This window comes from Myiozetetes cayanensis, unplaced genomic scaffold (genome assembly GCF_022539395.1).
Source record: "Myiozetetes cayanensis isolate MyiCay16 unplaced genomic scaffold, myiCay2020 scf2-11, whole genome shotgun sequence".
Taxonomy (NCBI): domain Eukaryota; kingdom Metazoa; phylum Chordata; class Aves; order Passeriformes; family Tyrannidae; genus Myiozetetes; species Myiozetetes cayanensis.
Genome location: NW_026087411.1, coordinates 56,957,734 through 56,975,268, shown reverse-complemented (window position 1 = coordinate 56,975,268; position 17,535 = coordinate 56,957,734). Strand labels below are relative to the sequence as shown.

The window sequence follows — 17,535 nt, the reverse complement described above, 5'->3', positions numbered from 1 at the left end:
GAAACGGGGGAGGAATATTGGCGGTATGCTCGATAGATGCTTTCTCCTGGAAGGCCGTATAATTTTGAGGAGAAAGAAGCGGTACCCCCTGCTTGTGCACGCTCCGCTCTCCGAGATCAGTGGGGTTTCCCACAGGTCTCCCACGTTATTTTGGGGCCGGTGGCACTCCGCCGCGGAGCTGCGGGCACCCCGCAGTTATCCCCGGGGGGAAAGCACCGCGGTGCCCGCTACCGCTGCCCGCCCTCCTACACCCGACCGTGTTCGGGAGGGCTCGCGGGCGCCGGGGGGTCTTTCCCACTCCCGCTGAGCCGGGCGTGCTCCGGGAGACACCGCGGGGCGAAGCTGGGGGGACACCGAGGGCGGAGATGACGGGATGGAGGACACCGAGAGCGGCGGCGGCGCAGACACCCTGGGGATGGCGGGGGTACACACCAGGGACAGGGAGGGGACGCGGGGGGGCACGGGGAGGAGGGGGGACACGTCGGGGGCGGTGCAGGGGGTGCACGTCGCGGGGGGCGGCTGCCCTGCCGGGAGCGCGTCCTGCCTCCGCCCGCCCCCCGCCTCCGCCCGGCCCCGTCCCCCGCGCCGCCACCGCCGCGGCGGGTGGCCGGGCGGGTGGCCGGGCGGGCGGCAGAACCGCGGGCCCCGTTGGCGGGGCCGTGCGCGGGGAGGATGCTCCGGTGGCGGGGCCGGGCGCGGGGCGTCGCGGTGGCGGTGGCGCACGGGCTCTGCTCGGGCTCGCTGAACATCCTGCTGAAGTTCCTGCTGGCCCGCTACCACTTCGCCTTCCTGACGCTGCTGCAGTGCCTCAGCAGCGCGGCGGCGGCGCTGGGGCTGGAGGCGCTGCGGCGGCGGGGGCTGGCAGCGCTGCCGCCCTTCGGGCTCCGCCTGGCGCGCCCCTTCGCCGCCGTGGCCGCCTTGGCCACCCTGCAGTCCACCCTCACCCTCTGGTCTCTGCGCGGCCTCAGCCTCCCCATGTACGTCGTCTTCAAGCGCTGCCTGCCCCTCGTCACCCTCGTCACCGGCGCCCTGGTGCTCCGCGACGGCATGCCCTCGCCCGGCGTCCTCGTCGCCGTCCTCATCACCACCTGCGGCGCCGCCCTGGCCGGTGAGTGCGACCGCGGCCGTGACCGCACCGGCGGGGACGGGGCGGGACGGGGCGGGACGGGACGGGGCGGGTGGCCGCGCCGCGGAGCGCCCCGACGGGGCTGCCGCCTCTGCAGCTGCAACCGCGGCCGCTCCGGCTGGGATTTGCGTCGGGACGAGGAGAACAGCGGGGCGGAAAGACGCGAGGATACGGGGGGGGGTGCAGTCCTAGGGGGACAGCTGCGACTCCACGGGGGTAGGTGCAGCTTCACGGGCAAGCAGGTGCAGCCTTGCAGGGGTGGATGATTGCTACATTCTTGCAGGGCTTAGTGAATATGGAGATAGGTGCACCTTATGGGAGTCGGTGTAAACCTACGGTTCCCTTCTAGGGAAGATGCAGTCTTACGGAGGGACGTGTAGTTTTATGAGAGGAGTAGATGTAATGTTCTGGGGGCAACTGCAAGCCCATGGGGGCAACTGCAGCCTTGCTGGAGTAAGGGCAGTCTTACAGGAGTAAGTGCAAGCTTAGGGGTCAGCTGCAACCGTCTGGGGCCAGGAGGACCCATGTTGCTTTCCAGTCGAGATGTAGGTGGGATAGGAAGCAAAGCTGGCACTCTGTGGCCCAGCAGCACTCCTGAGTTGGGGGCTGTCCCAAAGAACAGAACACACAAAGTTTAATTTGCAAAGAGGTCTGATGGGGCTCAGAAGGGAAGCTCTCGCTTCAGGGACCCCACAGGGGTCTGTTGGTAGAGGGTGCAGGATGGCCAGTGGGTTGGAGGGCAGGCAGCCTGGCCAGCCAGAGCTGGCAAGTGTCTGTGCTGGCAAGAGGACGCTCAGGGTTGCTGCGTGTATGTGCGATTTCAGCTACAAATCTCCCACAGAGTCTTCACAAAAGGGAGAAAGCAATCTGATTTCCACTGTGGGATTTAAGGGGACAGAAAAGACATTCAGTAGGTTTGCAGCTTTAAAAAAAAGAAAATGAGTTATCTGTTGGGAGGCAAGTGTGTCCAGCCTTGGGACAAGCATGACAAATCCTGGGAGTTACTGGAAGTGCAGTGATGTCTATTTCCTAAATATCCCTCTAGTCCAAAACCGTGCTCTCTTTCTGTCTCACATGCAAAACCCATGCTTATTTCTCTCTGTGACTCTCCTGACAGGAGCTGGTGACCTGACCGGGGATGCCATGGGCTATGTGACAGGCGTGCTGGCTGTGCTGATACATGCTGCCTACCTGGTGCTCATTCAGAAAACCAGTGTAGACAGTGAATATGGACCCCTGACAGCTCAGTATGCCATTGCTGTTTCGGCCACCCCTTTTCTCATCATCTGCTCCTTTGCCAGCATGGATTCCATCAACGTCTGGTCCTTCCCAGGGTGGAAGGACCCTGCCATGGTATGCATCTTTATTGCTTGTGTCCTGATTAGCTGTGCCATGAACTTTACCACCCTTCACTGCACTTACATTAACTCGGCTGTGACCACCAGCTTCGTAGGGGTGGTGAAGAGCATAGCCACCATCACGGTAGGCATGGTGGCATTCAATGATGTGGAGCCCACAAGGTTATTTATAGCCGGTGTTGTGGTCAATACCTTGGGGTCTGTCATTTACTGCGTGGCCAAGTACATTGAGACCAGACGGCAGAGCAATTATGAGGACCTGGAGAAAGAAGCTAGAGAAGAGGAGGGAAAAGGCAGGCTGGGGACCAAGCTCTGTTTGCCATGGAGGCAGTTTCCCAGGGGAAGGGGGCTGAGGAAGCAGCAGTGGAAGGATCAGCCACGGGGGACAGCCAGAGTGGAGAGGAAAAGAAGGACATCACGGAGAAGTCTGCCAAGGCACCTGTGGTCCAGGGAAAATTCACCATCACAGAAGAAGTGAACAGGAGCTCGCTGAAAGAAGCCTATCTTGGAGTATGGAGGTTGGTGAGGGGTGCTAATTATATAAAGAAGGATTATTTGATAGAAAATGAAGAGCTACCAAACCCTTAAAGAGCAGGTTTGAAAACTATTTCTTGAGGACAAACACCTGGTTTTCTGTACATGGGAAAGGCAGAGCATACATTTTTACATCAGTGCTTACAAATCCAAATCATGCAGGATGACTTTACCTCATTGTCAAAAAAGCAAAAAGATCATAGTTTACTCATGCTTTGGGCTTGCTTTCAGCTGCTTTCAGTACATCACTTTAGTCCCACCTCAGCTAAGGTGTGGAGTTCTCTGCTGCAAACACAGAGAGAGAGTTGAGTAATGGGAAGTCTTGGGGTGCTTGCCCAGCAGCCTGGGCTATAAGGGACATCAGTACCATTGAGTTAGTCAGCAGTGCCAGTGACACAGAAGTGGCCTAGAGCTTAGCTTGTGTCTGGAGCCTTGTGATTTTAACACATTCGGAGGCTCTGTCAATGTGCTTCCATGTCTGTATCCATCCAATTATAGGTACTCTATATAAATATATTCCTACAATATAGACTCCTATTAACTGTACTTTTTTGTGCTCCTCTATGTCAATACAATTGCAACAGAGCTAGAGGTTGTACCACTTAAGTTATATTGGCATAAAATCACTCTCTTAACTGAAGAATTGAAACTCTCCGGGCTGAGCCTTGGACCTGGTTTAAATTGGGTGCTCTGTGTGTTCGGTATAAAAACTTTTGTCTTGTGGTGGTGTACATGAAAGCAGAACCAGATCTGAACTTCTAAGAAGCTTTGATTAGCAAAAGAAGGATGTTTATCTATGAGCTTTAACTACACATAGCATTTGGAATATTAGCTTGATTCAAATAAAAGAGTTTGGAAATGTTATGTATTGATTGGATTTGGGATGCCTATAAAAAAAATTAGGGACAAAGTGTGTGCCTTGTGTTATCCCTCCTTGTACCCTAAACTCAGGTGGATCAGAGCCTGGACTGGAACCTAGGAGTCCTCTCCATCCACTCTTTCATAACTAGAGGCTGATAGCTGAACTGGGGACACCAACTCTCCGGAGTTCCCAGGGATGCTTTTGCAGGTCAGCGCTTCTATATCCTGACCACGTGTTGGTACATGGCTTTGTGCGTATGAGCCCTTGCACAGTCCCTGTGCTGTGTTGTCCAGTGGAAGGGCAACAAGTGGGCAGGCAGGCAAGAGCTGCAGTGTGCTCTGTCACAGGCTCAGTGCCTGTGGGCCAGGATGCTCAGTGCGCTCGGCGCCAGGATGTCCATGGCTTTGGTAGAAGCAGCTCCCCAGTGCCCACACTGTCCCTGTGGGCTGTGAGGGACAGAGCTGCCTTTACCCCCAGCCACTCAAGTGCTCCCGTTGGAAGCGGGAAGCAGTCACTCCAGTGAGGCCTCTGGTGGATGTGCCAATATTTTGTCACACATCTGTTTAACTGAAAGGACTGTGGAAACAAATGTTTGAGTGTTTCTTAGCCTGGGGATATCCCTTTGGTAGGTGGAGGTACTTGGGTGAAACCTTTGCTCAGACTAGAGAGAGAAAAGATTTGACTCTCAGTATTTCTCATCCCAAAAGGGTACCATGGCCATTGGGGCCGTCTTGACCGCATTGACTGAAACAAGCTATTATCATCTCCTGAAAAAATGCACCAAGTTTGTTGCTGTTGTATTTAATATTGTTGTTGTTGTCGTTCATTATTTATTATAATTTATTAAGCCACTGAACTGCGAATCAATTTTTCCCACAGCCCTAATTAATCTGTGCCTAGTCCAGTGCTCTCTCAAGCTGAGCAGGCAGCATTAGCTCACAACACATTCAGCACTGGAGTCCGATGTGAGCAATTTGCCCAGCAGGGAATATTTGCAAAACTGCTCTCTGGGGGAGCTTTAGATTCTTGTCAATAAATGCAGGCAGAAACATCAGGTGCTGTGACAGTATGTTTTCTGAGCCAGCGCAGAAGCTGGCTGACCTGGCATCACCCATGGATTTTGAAAGAGATGTCTGTAAAGACGTACAGGCTAAAAGCCTGTAGCTGCTGAGCTGGGGGATGAGGCATGGAGATCTATCTATACATCACAGGTTATATAAAGTTTGTGTTTGAAAGTTGAGAGATGCTGGCTGTATGCCAGAATACGTTTACTTTCTGTGCAAACTCCATATGGGATCTTTTCAGTAAAAGCACTATTTATTGTTTCTAGGCTAATATAATAGGGCTTTTGTTAGTTTTTCAAATGCATCCTAGACTAAAGACATTTGTGCCTATGACTTATAGTTGCCGTATTACTGAACTCATTATGATATTGAACTGCATTGTAATCATACAGATGGCTGGAGAGAAACCCATGTTTCTGATCTGCCCTCACTGTGCTCAGTGTTTTCTGTCCACAAAAAGTGTGGATCTTTTTACCACCTGGATACCAGTCTTAGATCCTGTAGCGTACACTCCCATGTTTGACATGTGCTGTAGGAAGCTCTCCCCCTGGACTCTTGTTTCAGGAATTTTTCTCAGGGGGAATAAATGTTTTGCCACTTACTGTTGTCGAATTATTCCTAGAAATCTGTGGACATTCAAACAGTTTTGACTATTAGAAAAGCTGCTGTTACAATGTTGTACATTTGCATGTGTAATCAAAATGTGATTATATTGTATTCTGTTTATACCTGTAAATTCCCTTAATTAAAATGGGAATTTGTCAAATGCAATCCACTTTTTCAGTAACAGACACTGTCGCACAATGAAATAAAAATACTGCCTCGTGCTGAGGTATTTTAATAGCATCAGCGGAAGACTGCAGAATGAGATGTGGGAATAAAATGCATTGCTTTCCAAAAGCCTTCTGGTTTTCTTATTGTTGCTACTCCAGGGTGCTCATTTTTGGTTCATTTATAGTTATTCTTGTGCCTTTATCCCATCCAAGTTTTCTCAACATGTGACCACATGCTATAAATACTGTCATGGACAGAGGGACTAAGGACAGAAAAAAGGAATACAGGAATCTGAAGTGCTGGGCCCTCTGTACAGCTTGAAGCTTCTGTGGTTCTCAGCAGTGATTTTTTGGTTACATATTTAAAATGCTTTAGTGTCACTGGTGTAATTGCTGTAACTTTAGAATAAATAAAAGAAAGATGATGCTCATTATTAATAGTTCTGTTATAAAGTCACTGTATTATAAAATAACTTAATATTAATTTATTTATCAATGTTAAGTATTTGTATTACCAGCTATGTCACATGGCAACCCTAGGAGATGACTTAAGCATTAACTTTTACCTGTTTGCTTCGAATGAAAGGTACATAATGAGCCTGTGGCTGAAACTGAGTTGTGCCAGACCAGGCTGCAGTTGGTGATTATTACCAAATTCATCTCAGAGCTCCACACAAATGTGCCTGCGGGTTGATTTAGAGAAAGACACTGTCCTTGTTACCGGATAATAAATGAACCTGATGCACAATGACCGCTTTGAGAATAAACATGAATTTCAGTGTCAACACATCCTCGAGTAACACCTGCTGTAGCACTCCTAGATCTGCCGGTACACGCACAGGCACGCACACAAATACATGTGGAACAGGACAGCAAAAGCCAGACTGGCTGTTTTTTCTGAAATAAATTTTTTCTCAAAGAAATTAAAGGGAGGACAGGTTAATTGTAGGCAGGTACAGTTAAAATTTTTAAATTAAAAATTTGCATACATCGCTAACAAACTAATCTTGTATTTGCCATCACTTCCACAAGAAAAATATACAACAACCTAGAAAAAAACATCTGAGAGTGAAAGGAACTTTACAGATTATTTAGCAACACTCCAGAGTCCTGTATATGTCTAGGGATAGTTTATTGCCGGTGCTTAACAACCTCTTGTAATGCGATTATGTCTGTTTGCTGCAAAGGCTTCAGGAGGCAGAAAAGTGTGAGCCCTTCAGCTCTGGTCTCTAAATTAACATTTGAGCATTTTGCTCCTTATCATGGTGAAGGCTTAACACCTTGACCCTCTCTGCCTGTGTCCTGTATAATTTCACATATCGCTTTGAGGTTTCTTCTGTGTATTTTTGAATTGAAGTCTAAGTGCTGTGCAGGCAATCGACTCTACCTCTCAATTAGCTGCTATATTCATGCTTCAGTAGTTTGTTGGAGGTCATCAGGAAGCCTTTCACTTTAACCTCTTTCCTGTCAGGAACTGATGAGCATGCACAACCCCCCTTTCTCTTCCCTTGTTCCCAATTTTTTTTCCAAATCTTTTTTCCAGTGCCCATCCTGAAAACCTCTGCCAGTGATTGAGGACTTGCCACAGAGGCTTCTGCTATGGGTTTGGTGGTTTTATTGGGGTTTTTTGGGTTTTTTTTTGGTTTGTTTTTTTTTTGTATTAGAAGGGCAGGGAAAGATCGGACCAGAGGGATCTTGTATGACCATATTGCTTCTTGCTACCTTTGTGCATGTTTCTGCCCACCAGCTCCCTTCGTACCAGCTCCCTATATAGCTCAGCCATGGCTGAGTACCAGCTCCTTGTGGAGCTGGGCCAGGGCTGCGTACCAGCGTCCTGCAGAGCTGGGCTGCGCAGAGAAGAGACGCAGGAGTGAGGGCTCTCACTCTGCCAGCCAGCCAGCCAGCACCGAAATCTGGTTGTGCATGCCAGTGTGGATATTTGTTACACACGTAAAACCAGAAGGAGATTTTTTCACAGTAAGAACATTTTAAAGAATAAGGCTATGAATGTGCTATTAAGCCAGGCTGGTTTTTATTGCAGGTGGAGACTCTGAAAGCCAGTCACACTTCAGCGGTAGACATTGTTTTTGCAATGTAGAGAGACCGCCTGAGAGAGCGGCAGAGAGCATGAAAACAATGCTCAAAGTACCTGGGATGGGATGAAGATGGATGGGGAGAATATGTGAATTACAAATTAGGATGGATGGGGAATATGTGATGGTTTGTGGGAAAGCAAAATGTTCTTGCATGAAGGAAACATAGTAACAGCATTAGAAACCCGTGGCCAAACAATGCAGTAAACCTGCAGTGAATAAACTTGAATTTGGGGCCCTGAAAGAGCAATACACATGAAGGACAGAGGCAGAGTGAATGACCAGGCTGGAGGAAAGATGAGTGGATTTGCTCTTTGCGGTCCTTTGATTTTTTTCCTTACTGGACAGTTGTAAGAAATTTTGTTCTGGGCACATTAATTTTATTAATAAGTTTGTCCTTTATCAAGTAAAAGCAATGCCAGTTCTGTTCTCAAAATTATGGCACTTTTTATAATTATCTGCTATTGATTTTGTTCGTGACAGAACAAGAAGATTTCAACAATTCTTTAACTGAATTCAGGATTTCTCTGAAAAAGAGCAATAACTTCTAAGGTCACAGACTGTCTCATACCTGACATGGCAATCAAATGAGAGAGAATAATGAGTTGGAACTGGTCATGATAGTAAACCAGTCAGGTTTTCTGGCTGCTGTAAATAATGAGTATCATTAGTAAATAAAAACAGCTACAGGGTATGTACATCATCATTACCTCCTTGTGTCTTGATTTGTCTTAATTCTCTTAAGTGAATATTTTGTCTTCAGAGTATCTCTGCAAATTCTTCCTTATGGTTAGTCCAATTCCAAACCACTGGTTAAAAGGTAAAATATGGATTTTTCCTTCTGATTATCAAACCACTAGCCAACCTGGGCTCTGAAAAGCAGAGAGGCTCTGGCAATGCATCTTCTTGAATGAGTGAATAATCAAGAGCACAGAAAAGATCCAACAATATATGTTATTGCAAACATAAGAAAAGCAGCTAAATATGTCCGTATAACAATTTTACAGGGAAAAAAATTGCATTCCCTTAAGCATAGTGGCTGAGAGGACACTGAGTCTGCATATTCATTGAACACCAGAAGGCCAGTGCACAAAGAACTCACCATAACTGAGTGCACAGCCACACAATTTTGGCCCTGGGATTTACAATATTTTCTAAAAGAAGAGAGACTGAGGTGCATTTGCCTGGCATCATGGAAGAAATTGCTTAATTTAGGAAAGCTGGGGTGCAGGTCTCTGTGAAGAAGGACCCTTCAAAGAAGTGTCAATGCCAAGCCAGCAGCTCATTTCAAAGATTCCTGATACACGATTGGACTTTCAAAATTTCTCTCTTTTTTTTTTTTTTTTGTTGTTGTTGTTTGTTTTTGTTTGTTTGTTTGTTTGTTTGTTTTTGTTTTGTTTGTTTGTTTTGTTTTGTTTTGTTTTTAATTTATAGAAGTTATACATGAGTAGAATAATTTGTACTACCTTGTCATGTCCTGGGGTGCCTTCTGAGTGCTGAAATCTTCTGGTCCACTTGGATGTTGCAGTGGCTTGATCAAACCAGAGCAACTCATGCTGCGTCCAGATCTGTCATCCAGCACAACCAGCACACCTTTTTCTTCTGGAGAACCTACTTAACAGTGATTAAGTAAGCTTGTCTTTTATAAAAACAGCTGCTCCAAATATTCAATGCTCTAGCTCAAGAAAGACGCTAAGCAATAGCTGGCTGATGTGAAAGATGAAAACAGCAGTCAGAGCTGCTGTTTTGACAGGAGGTTTTGCAGAAGGAGTTTGGGTTATTTGTTGTAAAAGCTTTAGGCTTTTCCCAGCTTTATCTACTTCATTGCCTTTCGTCAGGGCCTGCAAACACTGGTCTTGGCTGAGCTTTGGTGTTGATTTGGCACCATTCATTTCTTTGTTTTCTTTCTGAAGACTTTACCTGTCTCCCTGTTACTGGTCAGATAGGGCACAACATCCAGAGTCCTGGGCCTGGAACACAGCCTGTGAGTCCTCTTCAGGGAAATCAAAGCAGCAGCCAGCAGAAAAAAAAATGTCAGATGTCACTCTCACAGACACATTGTTCTGTACTTGAGCTTCATTACAGATTTATGCAAGTGTATAGTCATAATGAACAAGTACAGTGAGTAAGACCTTCAGAGACAAGACAGTTTCACTGCATGTCTGCATTTAAAGCACCGGTTGAAAACAGGGATTGTTTCTTGGTAGGGCTCTTCTTTGTGGATTGTATAGATCCAACATATTGGCACATAAATTGGGGAACTTTGAAGACTCGGGTTGTGATGTGAACACAGATTCCTAGGTGGCAATATAGAGCAGTCATCTCAGTCCTTACCAGTTGCCATCACAGATGTTCTCATCCAGGAGTTCTTGACTTTGCACCAAACCATTTATACATATGTTAATTTTGTGCTTTTGAGCCTTCATTCAGTAGGACATAAACCTAAAGGAAAGCATTTTGCTACATTAGTGTCTCAGTAGTGGCTGGTGTTCCCAGAGCCAGGGAGAGTTGGAAGTGGGGTTTGGGATTTCTTTTCTATCCCACCAAGGAGAGATCTGTGCTTGAGAAGCTAAGACTCACAGTTCCAGCAAGGCAAAGTGAAAGAAACAGCCCCTCTGCCCCAAATCCATTTAGTGGCATTGCTGTGGCAATACAACTGCTTGTAAAAGCAGCTGCTGCAGGAGAAAAAAAAGAGCTCCTTGGAGGGAGCTGGCACACCTCAGTTCACTCAGTCCCCTCCCCATGCACAGTAACAGGTCAGCTCAGGTGCTCAGTGGTATGGTGAGGGAGAGGAGCAGTACAGATTTTACCTGTGCAGTCCAGGCAGGCTATTACTGCAGAAAAACGGTTCTTTTATTACTTTTCTCTTTTTTTACCAGTCACATCTCCCTCTATACTTCTGAAAGGGAATATGCAAATGCACTAATAGCTTTTTAGAAGAAAAGATTTATTTAAGAAGCAAGTTCCTGCAGGCAATACAATGCTGGCTGAGCTTGCAAAATAATTCAAGATATGGAACGGAAAGGTTGGTGGCTGCCTTATTTTCATTGCCTTCAAAGTGCCTGGGAAAACAAAGATGTAAAGGTGAGGACTGTAATAAAGAATGAGCTCTGTAAAGTGGGTTTGCTACAGTGAACCTTCAAACCCATTTGAGAATGTCAGGGATTTACCATTATTCTTGAGCTGACTTGACAAACAATTCTGGCATCTTTACAGGTTGAGCCTTAGAATAAAAAATGTCACAAATTCAATCTCGTGCAAGATAGGAAGTAGCCAGCTGATTCCCAGGGTGCAGGCAGCACTGATCTGCCCTGCTATCGGTGAGCTCTGCTGTGATGGGATATCTAATTTAGGTAAGTGCATTTCCAGCATTAGGGCGCATAAAGTCTGACTGTGGGTGGCTGCCAGTAGAGATACACAAGATCAATTTTGCAGATTCATGCAAAAAACAACTCTCATTTTAACTAAAATGCTAAACTTGTGTAAGTGTTATAAGCTATCAGGGAAGAAGGAAAGCGAAGGAAAGCAAAACAACTAGAGTCACACAGACACATTTCCAAAGACTTACAGTTGCTCTGCATTTTTCGGTCAAAATAATGAACAAACATTTGAGTAGTAACAAGAAGGACGTAGAGAATTTGCATTATTTTAAATCCAGCATCACTATCTGTGCCAAATATAGGTGTGGGGACCCCATAAGGTGCTTCAGCAGAAGGCACCTGGATGTGAGCCAGGGGCATCCCAGTGCACCACAGTACTTTCAAGGCTGGAGAAGCCCCCATCCAAGGCACACAGGGATCTGGGAGGCTGTAAGTTAATACATCTGCTGCCTTACTTTGCCTTTGTGTATCCAGATGAAATTTGAAACTTTACAACCATTTCACTTGCTGATCCCTTTCTTTCAGGAGCAAACCTCTCTCCACCTATATCCACCTATATTTTTTTTGTGACAATGCCTCAACTGGCATTCCCATTGCAGTATTGCCAGGAAAAAAAAAAAAAAAAAAAGAAAAGAAAGCCAGAAGCATTGATTTTATTTTTTTCTGGACCACGGCCTTCAGGCTAATTTAGTAATATATTTTTTCTGCTAACTTGCTTTCTTAAGACTCACAAAGATTTAGATGAACTACTCTATTTGCTTTTGGTCTATCTGATATGTGAGATAAAGGTAAGATGAGCCCCCAAAGTTGGCATTTTTTTTACACCATTTGTGACAGGAGCTGCTGTGTTCCAGGGCTGGTGTGTATGCTTAAATAAAGTCCATTAGACTTGTACTATACCCAGGTCTTTCATTGCTGGGCTGCTTTTAACTTTAAACAGAATTGCACTCCCTTTGAAACTGTGCTCTCACTCCATTTTACAGGAGGACGCATGAGTATTTGGGGTTTTCATCCATTGATTTTGGACTGTGGGTTAATTCCGTAGATTTGGTAAGATCAATGTGCTTCAAAACAAGTAAAGAGCTGGCTTGCTTCTGCTACACTGTCACGGTCCCATAATGCCAATGAAATTGATTGGGAAAAAGTTGTTTCAGGGCAAAAAGGTCCCACATGAGCTATAAACATCTCTCCTGATCAGGAAATGATGGACATAAAACTACAGAATTCTGTGCTGTGGCAGCAGAGAGAAGCATAAAGAAGCTCCTGTGAGGGGAGTGTGATTTGATATACCTGTCACAGCAGCTGCTGAGGTACTGTTCAGGATTTTTGCCTTGTTTGTTACAATCTCCCATGTTGGGGAACAGTTCCCTGAGGGACTAGTTGTCTATCCAGAATTTAGGGATGATGAATGGAGAGCTTTTTACTGGCTATTTTTTCTCTTGGTGCCACGGCTTTTTTGGTGCCAGTTTTTCTCTAGTCAGCCACGGCTGACTGAAATCTATAACTGCATCTCTAAAATAATCCCAAGAGTACAGTAGTAAAATGTTTTTATTGATTTTTATGTATTTTAGTCTGAAGATTTACACTTGTTCTGATTTGAAATGACTGGATTCAATGACAATTTGATTCACATCTGTTAAAGCACTAATAGCTGAACAGAGGCAGGGCTGAACTCTCCAAAGACAGAAAACAAACGGTGGATCTAAGCCATGTGGCCACTGATGACAAAATCTGATTTTAGTTGGTCCTCTAGCTGTGGAGCTCTCCACCCCTATATTAAATGTGATCAACCACTCCCAGAAGCCAAAGGTATGTATCTATGCTGAGTAGTTGAGATGCAGACTTTCCTGAGCTATGTGTAGCCAACAGGGCTGCAAAAAGTAGGATGGGGACAGTGATGTGTTGCACCTATGGCTTGGTCTCAGGAGTTGAACCCTGCACCCTCTGGCTATGCCAACCAGCTCAGAGCTCAACAATTTTTTGTGTTCTGTGCCTTGGAGAGAACTGAGATAGTCAGTCATCATGGTAAATTTCTAACTGCTGCAGCCCACCAGAGAACATATCAACATATGCTCCTTTGGTGCAGGACCTCAGAGGCAGGCAGCAACTGAGGAGTACTTCTGTAAACACCTGGATAACGTGTGCATTTGTATTTCTTCTTGGGCATAGAGTTTGTATTTTTCCTTGTACTTTTGCAGTAAATGCACAAATATTCAATTTTGTAAAGGAATTGACACAGCCTCAAGTGCATTATACCAACTTTATGCAGTGGAAGGATTTGGGAATAATTCAATCTTGTGGATTGTTAATATTTAGAATATCCATCCAGAAGTGTCTGGAGGACACAGACAAAATGAGGTTATTATTGCATTAAGCTCTGCTTATACAAGAGATAGTCTCAGCCCAAAGACTTTGCAATCAAAGTAACAGTGTTGAGTGATACTCTGCAATTGTATCTGCTACTAGAAGATAAAACTGCATCAAGAGCATAATAAAATTGCTCACAGTTCACAAACCTGTTGGGGCAGGTAGATAGTATTGCCTCATCTAATACCAGGTTCCATCTGTGGGTAAATTCTTGTTAATAAAATATGTTATGTAATATTCCTTAACAATTCATAATAGCTTGTATCTGAAAAGAGGAAGATGAAGCAATGAAGAGAGCTCACAGGTGTAGAAGTGAGATAAAGAAGATGCAGTGAGTCCTCCAGCAGAGCAGCTGCTGTATGCTTTTTTTTTGCTGTTACAGAAAAGTCCTCTGAGCCCAGGGTGTATTGTTTGCAGTGAAAGGCTCAGCCAAGCTGTCGCTTGGGCTCATACTGTCTAGAGTTCTATAGCAATGAGCTGAGCGTATGCATTGCAGATGGAAAATGTTGCTGCTACTTCTGACAGCTCTTTTTGGTAGAAGAAAAAAAGTCAGCCTCTTACTTTAAACCAAGTAAGATAGGGTATCATGCAGGGGTTTTTTTTTAATACACTTCCTTACTTAAGAGAAAGTCTTGGACCTGTGGAGTTACTGATCACATAGACTTAGGTATGTATGAACATCATTTAATTTAGAAGATAAGGGAGTGTCAGTGGTAAAGAGTTTTTCTTAGATGCTTCCTGTCTAGTTGATGGGAGTTTGATGACTTCAATGGGACCGAACAGACTAATAATCAGTGGTTATTTGAAAAAATCCTGGAGAATTTCATATTGTGATAAAAAATGTTTAATCCGTTTCACTGGTAAGTATTCATTCACTAGTAAGTGCTTCTGTAGTGTGAATCTCTTGTGTTTAGGAGGTTCTCTAGTAACAACACTTTGAGCATGATGTTTCTGTGGTAACTAAACAAAGAAGGAGATGTAGAGGACTTGGGTTAGTCCTCATTAGCTATGCAAAAACTAGCAAAAAATGGCAAACTTCAAGTTTTAGGCCAATTACCACGGGCACCAAGTGAACAAAGAACTGAAGTTACCTTGCCAGTAGCATCTTCAGGTGCACTGCCTTAATTAGCATTTCCTATGTTACCAGGTCCTGGTTGGCAGCCTGAGTCTCCAAATCCCAAGCTTTGGCTCCCATTGCTGCCCTGAGCCACCTGCAGGCCTGCATCCCTCCTCAGGCACACAGGACTCCACTGGGCACTGCCTTGCCCAAGGTCTTCTGCAGGGCTTTGAAGTTTTTAATCTTCCTCTGTTAAGTGGGTTGTGACACTCCTGGGTTGGTCTGCTTTGGGGATTAGTGTACGAGTTATACTCCTGGTTGTTCTTGGGAAGATTATTTAAGGTACAGACTGCCTCAGGTGCAGAGACACCTGAGGTAGCTCTGTGTGACAGCATGAGCTTACTTAGATTGATTTACGTGGGTGTAGCACCATATGAATAGAACTGCACTGCTCCTGAGCTGCCCAACTCACATACCTGGCCCCAAAAGCCCTGACAAGACAGCTTTCTGTGCCTCCATAGTATTTTGTCTTTTTTTGATTGGTTGGTTGTTGTTTTTTGGTTTTGCTTTTTTGTTTGTTTGTTTGTTTTTGTTGTCGTTGTTGGTTGGTTTGGGGTTTTTTGTTTTGGTGTGTTGTTAGTTTTGGTGGTTTTGTTTGTTTGTTTGTTTTTAAACCAGGCTATCTATTTCTGATACCAGAGAGGATGCTATAGGACCTAGGGAAGTAGCTACCCAGACACCTGTGACAGTGTGCTTACTGCCCTTGTCACAGATAACTGTTTCTATAGCAGGGAACAATGTAGCCTCCAGAAGCAAGTGAAAATGGACAAGACTCTCCATATAGGTGGAGAGTGATGGGATGGTGATTGTCAAAAAGTTTCAACAAATAAACCAAATTTGTCATCTTCAGAGACTCCCTCTGTGGTCTTCAGTCTGGGACTCTCAGTGAGAGTGGAAAAAACCCTCAGTGGGGTCAGGCTTCTATTTCTCTGTCCTTAGAGCCAGAGGGTTTGGGAATTTGAGATTTGGAGCTGGAGCCCATAAAGAAGGGCTTGCATTTTTGAGAGGCAGCAGATAATTGTCCTATGGCCAGGACATTTCTCTGTCGTGGCTGAGCATACGAATTCTTCTCTTTGCATGATGCTGTCACTGCCGAGTTGTGCAGGAAATGCAGGTCCCAGCCCCCATCTCTTCCCAAAGTCACAAGCATGGCAAAGGCTTGTACTATGTTGAACAGCAAGTAGCTCTTCCACTTAACATGATATGTGTGGTAATCCATTGCAGTGCATTACAGTGCTACACTCCAACCTCAGATTTTCCTTCAGCCTCTGCAGTTTTCCCAGTCTCTGATCCTTCCTGAGTGTTTATGTGAAGCCACTTGTGATTTCTCCAGCAATGTGTCTCTGCAAAAAACAGGCTCCAACAAATCCAAAAAAGGTTCTGCATTCTAAAAATAAAATGAAATTTTAAAAGCGCTATAAAAAAACTGAGTCATTTAATGGATCTGGATGATCTCCATGAAAGAGAGAACAATATTCTATTTGTCTAAAACCCCAAGTTCTTCTCAAAAGGCACTATAGGAAACCTTTCAGAGCCATAGTGTAAATTAGAAAGCCACCAACACAGTTCATACTTGAATGAAACTAATTCATACAGGATGCAGCAAATATGGCATAACCACAGCACAACTCTTATTTTTTTTTATGCCACCAAAGCCTTTATTTCCTTTGAAGATGGATAATTGTAAGGAATACAGTACTTGCGACTTCCCATGTAGAATTATTCTCCCCAGTCTCTCTATGTTGCACAGTGTATTAGCTACATATGATTAAGCTTCTGTCCCTTTGGTTGTTTTTCAGATTGTCAGTGTCTCCAATGAGCTGAAGTATGTAGCAGAAGACTGAGTATGAACATAAAAGCACCCTATTTATCTTCAAAGAGGAAATTATTTGAGAAGTCTTGATAGATCTCTTGATTATTTGGGTTTGTCTGTAAAAGGGTTTGCTTTTATTTACACAACTTTCAAAAAGTAAGTAAACTCAAAGTAAAATACAAATTTCTGGTATTATTATCTCTGCAGGATTGCTACCAGGTCCACATGGTTATTCTACCTGTGGCTCATACCTTCTGAAAATTTATTGATCTTGAGCCATTGATTCAAAGTAGGATCAAAGTAGGTTGGTTGCAGTGATCTGAAAGTGTTCCAGGGAGTCTGGGCAGCAGCACTTGCCCTTCCAGGAACAAAGCACTCATTTTCTGGCAGCTCTAGGAGGAACAAGATGCAAGGACTATGATTTTTCTGATGCGCCAGCACAGAAACTAACTGTGGCTACATGCCCAAGTGCTAGTGCAAGGTGAACTCTGTTTCAAATGCACTTTTGTGGCATTGCTCCAACAGAAGGGGGAAGCACTTGTTGCAGAACAGGCATCCTTCTCATCACTGCATATGAGCGACTGCTCTGTAAAGTAAAGAAGACTTTACTGCTTCTCTGGCTTTGCAGCCTCACGGTCTGGTACTATGGTCTCCTCATTTTAAGAGTGGCAGGAATGGAGGATTGCTGTCAGCATCCATTTTTGAGTACGGTGGTAACAAAATGTTCCCACTCATTTTGAGGACTCATGTCTCCATGTGTCCATATAGGAAATAAAGAGATCATAGAATCATAGAATCAGATGGGTTGGAAAGGACCTCTGAGATCATCAAGTCCAACCCTTGATCCACTATCACCACAGTTACTAGACTATAGCACTAAGTGCCACATCCAGTCTCTTCTTAAATACCTCCAGGAACAGAGAATCCACCAACTCTCTGGGCAGCCCATTCCAATGCCTGATTACCCTCTCTATAAAGAATTTCTTCCTAACATCTAACCTAAACCTCCCCTGGCAGAGCTTGAGACCATGCCTGCTTGTCTTACTGA

General features: G+C 45.0%; 1 protein-coding gene across 1 annotated transcript; it reads left to right on the top strand.

Moving 5' to 3' along the window:
- The first annotated feature begins 672 nt into the window (after positions 1-672).
- Positions 673-6,137, top strand: SLC35D3 (solute carrier family 35 member D3). Its single transcript, XM_050314217.1, is given in 3 exon segments — positions 673-1,108; positions 2,244-2,771; positions 2,774-6,137. Coding segments are annotated over 3 exon segments (1,263 nt in total). The 3' UTR covers positions 3,073-6,137.
- Positions 6,138-17,535: the final 11,398 nt, after the last annotated feature.